Source organism: Cydia strobilella, chromosome 14, assembly GCF_947568885.1.
Source record: "Cydia strobilella chromosome 14, ilCydStro3.1, whole genome shotgun sequence".
In the NCBI taxonomy this organism is placed as follows: Eukaryota; Metazoa; Arthropoda; class Insecta; order Lepidoptera; family Tortricidae; genus Cydia; species Cydia strobilella.
This window is the reverse complement of record NC_086054.1, coordinates 6,431,350-6,437,349: the sequence shown is the minus strand read 5'-3', so window position 1 is coordinate 6,437,349 and position 6,000 is coordinate 6,431,350. Positions and strand designations below refer to the sequence as shown.

General features: G+C 36.2%; 1 protein-coding gene across 1 annotated transcript in view; it reads right to left on the bottom strand.

The window, feature by feature from the left end:
• Positions 1-1,022: 1,022 nt before the first annotated feature.
• The window catches only part of LOC134747112 (uncharacterized), a 327,747-nt gene continuing 322,769 nt past the window's right edge, over positions 1,023-6,000 (bottom strand). The window contains exon 4 of the mRNA XM_063681689.1: positions 1,023-1,963. Within this exon, the coding sequence (XP_063537759.1) occupies positions 1,101-1,963 (863 nt within the window). The 3' untranslated portion in view covers positions 1,023-1,100. The remainder of the gene's footprint in view (positions 1,964-6,000) is intronic.

The following is a 6,000-nucleotide window of genomic DNA, read 5'->3' as shown; positions in this document are numbered from 1 at the left end:
AACTGCGCCATGATGCTCTTGGCTAAGCTGACAAAATTTGGCTACTTATTCTCGAGTAAAAACTAAATATTTAAATACCGCCTAAACCAGCGATACAAATTTTGTGCATTTTTTTTGCCATTTACTCTATAAACGTCTCAAAAAGAAAAAAAAACTCATGATATCGATACGACTATTTGTTTAGGCGCGAGCTATCACGACTCCGCCATTTTTAAAAATTTCAAAAAACCGGATCGACAAAATAAATCCATTTAATCATAGAATCTGGTCACAAAATTTCATGAGAATCGGTTGAGAATTGCGACCTGTAGAGCAGAACATCCGGACATACGAAAGCAAAATGCCAGTCAAAACCTACCTTCGCTACGCTTCGGTTAAAAATCAGCCCATTTACTAGAGTAGAGCAGTGGAAAAAATGGCTACAGGTTTAAACACTATTCTTTTTTTTTTAAATAAAAATCAAACATTTCGGACCATTGCATAGGAGTACAAATTGAATAGCAAATGCCGAATGTCTATCTCGCGCTAGCTTATAAATCGACTTGTATACAAGTAAAGATTCACGATAGTACAAGTAAAACGAGATGGTAAGATCAATCTCCAAGTCAAGTTTTCTTTACACACTAACCCGAGAATTTTGTCAAATGATTACTTTGTAAACTAAAGCTTTAGGTACCATAGCTCAAGGTACAATATCGTACCTTGTCACAGTGACTATCAATATGAAAGTCGCTAGGGACCTCATTCTATTCTCACTGTGACAAGGTACGAAATGGTACTAAAATTTAATTCCATGACCGTACAAGAAAATGTTAAGCAAACATTAAGCAGTTCAGAATAAAATTTTAAAAGTATGAGTATCATTTGTTTGCTTAAATAAAATAAAAAAAAACTATGAATAGTACTAGTAATTAATAAAACCGATTTAACTAATATTTTATCCATATACTCTTTAGCAACATTAGTAGGTATAAAGGACAAGATTCGGCAATAGCATTCAAATGCTGTCTGTAGTAGGCTATATTTTAGCATTCCTATTTTATAGGTGACAAAAATGTATCTTAAATCTAAAGATTACATAGGTATATTTATATATCACTTTACACTTGCGTGGCGGTATCGCCAGTATTGAAAAGAAACGGTTCTTTAAACTCACTGGACCCCCTTTTCCTCGGTTTTGGGGGAGGTTTGGGAGCCGTTCGTGTCCTGTTTAAACTATTTGCACTCAAACCTACCCTCAAATCTCGCACTGGGTTTTTCAGAAGACTTTCGTTCTCCGCTAGTGTTATTCTCAACGGCCTCTGTTCTGAAGCTTTCGTTATTCTTCCTTGAAGAGCATTGTAACTCATAGCCTGGAGAGCTAGCAACTGGTTGTGTATATTCGGAGAGCTCAAACTGCTTCTTGGAATTGTCGCATGAGGTGTCCCTGGCGCTGGTGATGGTGCAGGCTCTATTTCTTCAGAACCGTCATGGAAACCTGTTCTCAGCTTATTCATAGGTCCTAAATCCATCTCGCTTTTATTCAGGCTATAATAATTTGCACCGTTATTGAACAGCTTCATATTAAAGTGTTCGTAATAAGGTAGGACGCCATTAAGCGTTGAGAAGACCTGAGGATGAGTGCTTTCAGGAAACCAGTTTCCCCTAGGTCTTCTTGGAAGAGTGACATAACCACCCTTGGCAGTCATTGATGCTTGGGAAGTAGTTGGCAGTTGGAATTTGTAGCCTGGTGGTATGGCAGTGACACCGTATCCCGGAGACTTTATGGGGCTGTCCGTCAGGTTTTTACGGTCTTGGCTGGAACCGCTGGCTGGTGATACTTGAGTTCCTCCCCTTAGAGGGAAGGACAGCAGGTCCGGAGGATATGCTTGGTGTTCCTGCGAGAGTCGGTCTAGAAGGAGTGTTTCTTGAGATATCTTCGGAAAATCTACATCGTGATGTCTGCTGTTGTCTTCGGTGGATGCTGTGGACAAAAATAGTTGATCAGACTACTATATTTAAAACAAAATTAGTAGTTTTTGTGGGAACTTTGTATACTAGAAATAATATGCATGAAACATTTTCCAGGCAACACATTTGATACAGGCAAACTGCCTAATTAATTATGTTGATATGTAATCTAACTAATCTTCGTTTTGAATGACGATAACATTAATTACTTCTATTTCATTGTTGTTTTTGGCAGAATAATTACTATAATGAGGTGACGTCTTAAATTAAGGAACCTTATTTTGGAACTTAAGCTGAGCTCTTACATATCATTTATAAAATGTAGGTATATTTTACGTGTTTACTCTCAAAAGATTTCTGACTCAGACATTTAATGAGAGTGAAATAACATTCGTCTTCAAAAATTATAAAGGTAAAATAATGAAACCGGTACATGAAAGATAATTAGGAGATCTGATCTTTTTCACGTGTAAATATTTTGTCCGTAAAGCTGAATTGGCAAATTTAGGTTTCTTCAAATTTCAAAGCGATGTATAAAGGCTGGTTTGGTATGTTTATATGGAGGAAATTGAATATCTTGGGCACGGCGCGTATAGTATCCGTACGTCGGTTCCTCACTCTGCGGCCCTGACCACCGGCAGCTTGGGCCCTGCCCTGCTGCTGGCGGTACCCTAGGTTTGGTTTTTTATAATGTGTTTATATGTTTTTGTATTTTACTTTTATATTCATGTTATAAACAACCTAACTTAAGAAGAAAAATAAATAAAGGAAATAAACAATAATAAATATAATACATATTATATTCTTACACAAATTGACTAACTCCCACGGTAAGCTCAAGACTTGTGTTGTGGGTACTCAGATAACGATATATGTACATATATAATATACAAATACTTAAATGCCTACATGGAAAACATCCAGGAATAAATATCTGTGCTCATCACACAAATAAACGCCCTTACCGGGATTCGAACCCAGGACCATCGGCTTCATAGGCAGGGTCACTACCCACTAGGCCAGACCGGCCGTCATTAACCCCTATGAATAGGGCCCGGAATTGTGGCTGCGGATTGTAGGGAGAGAACACTCTTTATCGATGTTATCGACAATACTCTCTTTATTAAATAAAACCTCAACCGATGTAAATCCGATAAGTACTCTTTTCAACGGTCAATGATGAAAAAAAAAATCTAAATTTCGGAATGTTTAATTCGTTTAAATTGCTTTATTGATATATGTATAATTACGAAACCCTTCACATTTTGTAACTTGAGAAAAGATGACTAATCCCTAATATTTTATTTAAATAATTTAAACCGCATTGATACAGTAACAGTCTGATAATATCGATAAAAGCGTTGCTCTCTCCCTACAATACTTCAATAGCCGCACCCAAAAATTCCGGGCCCTACAAGTAAATGTGATGTAATGTGTTCAAAACACGAAAGTTTTAAATGTTATAGTATTCTATAACATTTAAAACTTTCGCGTTTTGAACACATTACATCACATTTACAATCGGGTCTATCAAAATATCAATAAAGGTAACATATTAAAGAGGAACAAAAGGAGGGTCAATAAAGGTAACAAAATAAATTCGCTAAACCGATTGTAAATGTGATTTATTATAATACTATTCGATTTTATTAAAGTTGTAATTGTTTTGCGACAATTTGCGGTGACGATGACTTATCAGAGTGTTAATTGTCCGTAATGTCGGTCGGTATACTTATATACTATGTTCTAGTTTTCTTTGGTGTATGCCAGCTCTTCGATTTACTGACATCGTCTCTTCTTGGCTTTAGGCAATAAGGTCAATCGGGATAAATGCGTCACTTGAGGTAAATGCGTCATTTCTTCTAAGCGGAATATTTTAGAACTATTGCAACCCTCTCTATTTGAAGTGTGGTCACTGGACTTTTGATACAGACGGCCATTAATAGTACTAATATGTTGCGTTTCGAAGATATCTTCAAAATACGCATTTAGCCCGGTTGACCTTACTACGCTGTAGTAATTCTTGAGCTTCTACCAGTGCACAATGCACATAAATCAAGAGTTCTGACCTCATTAAATTTTATGGTTCAATGGAGTGTTATGAATACCAACAATAGCGCCGCTGCCATCATACTTTCAACGAATTTATTACTATAACTTTACATGGTGAAGAGAATAGCTGAAAGTATTCTAGAGTATCGGACTAGAAGTTTCGAAACAAATGTAGGATAATGCATCGGGTGTTTACTCTGAGAATAAGCGTAAGACAAGGAAAGGGGACGGCCGCTTCTCTTTACAAACGTAGTCCCAATTTTTCACTCTGTATATTGACATGGGAAATAATTTAAGATAACGACCTCCTCATTGTACAATAGAGTTTGGGCTATATACGCTACGCCACACCAGACACCATTGAATTTTTGGCAGAATGTGTATAGGTACTTATGCAGAATGACTCGTTTATTTTCTTTTCAAAGAAAGCAATGTGTATAATAATCCGATAAACACGCGGTTAAACTCACGAATTCTGGTTTGGAAATTCATACCCTTCATCATTCAATAATAGTTGATTGTGTCATGTGGGACCAAAATGAAATATTTAAATACGGCGAGGGCGTAGGTTGAATCCTAATCGAAGCGAAAGATTCTATACTAGAATTCCGAGAGTTGCGAGGGATTTAAAAATAAAATCCTGAGCGTAGTGAGGGAATCAAGTGTGTTACGCGTGCTAAGATGAAAATAATTGTGCTACCATGTGACACACTGCTTTTCACATCACCTATGAGCTAATTATTATGTTTCAAAATATGAATTAAGCTAAAAAAACACAGCTCAAGAAGGCTTGTGTTGGGTGGTACTCAAACAACGATATACAGTGTGTAAATCCAATACGGGTAATAAATTAAACCAGATATAGAATTTATCCTAGACAGATCATTAATTAAGAAGTTTTTTTTAAGTTACACTTAGATATGACCACGTATTTTTTTTTTAATTTACCGAGCAGCAATGTACTGCTCCCATACCACAAACGTGTTTTTTTGCCGTTTTTTGCGTAATGGTACGGAACCCTTCGTGCGCGAGTCCGACTCGCACTTGGCCAGTTTTTTTTAATTATTTTTTTACACTCCTCCCTCTTTTAACCCTATATTATGAAATATTTAATAAGTAAAATTCTTTTCTGGTTAAAGAAATGTTTGTTTTGCCCTAGAGCACTGCTGTACTTTCTAAGAACGTTTTTTTTATGATAAGTAATTAAAATTTTGGTTTTAAATGGATTTCTTGTACAATTTCCATTCTGATAATTAACTCCCTATTCCATAAATAACGATATTTTTATCAAAATTGTTAATTGAAAGTACCCTCACGAAATACTACTACGGAAGTTTATTATTATTTAGCCGTGTTTTTTTTTAATGCACATGTATTTTACTTTCCTCGTATTCGAAACGAAAAATAGTGTTTAATTCGGGTGAAAGGCACCATTTCAGTTTCGGACTCCGAGCGCCAAACTACCTTGACAGAAATGGGTGCCTTTCATCCCTTGGTTAACAATCTACTATTACTACCGAGGCGGACATTGTAGTTTCCAGATTTTATCACATTCATAATTGCTTCACTTAGCTCTTTTACGGCTGCAGAAAATTACACAGGCCTTAAAATCTCCTTGAAAGGTCTTATCTCACGCGATTTTCCTATTGAAACAAAGCTTTTTCTACTTTGAAGCTGTGTTAACTAGTTTTCAGGTCACCTAGGTCCTCAAAATTATGCGATACTTTGTATCAACTTTGCTATTTGACCGTGGCTGGAGCCTTTGTGGATTTTGTAAGTTATAAACTTGTTAGTTTTGAATTTGTACTTACAGTAAAATAAAGTGGTGTTGGTTCTCACAGTAGATTTTAGACGAATTTCTACCAGAGAAGCCAAGTTCAATTACATTGATGGATATTTAACAAAGAACTGTATGATATAGATAATAGTAGATTGTTAACCAAGGGATGAAAGGCAGATATTTCTGCCGAGGTATTTTTGGCGCTCGAACGCAGTGAG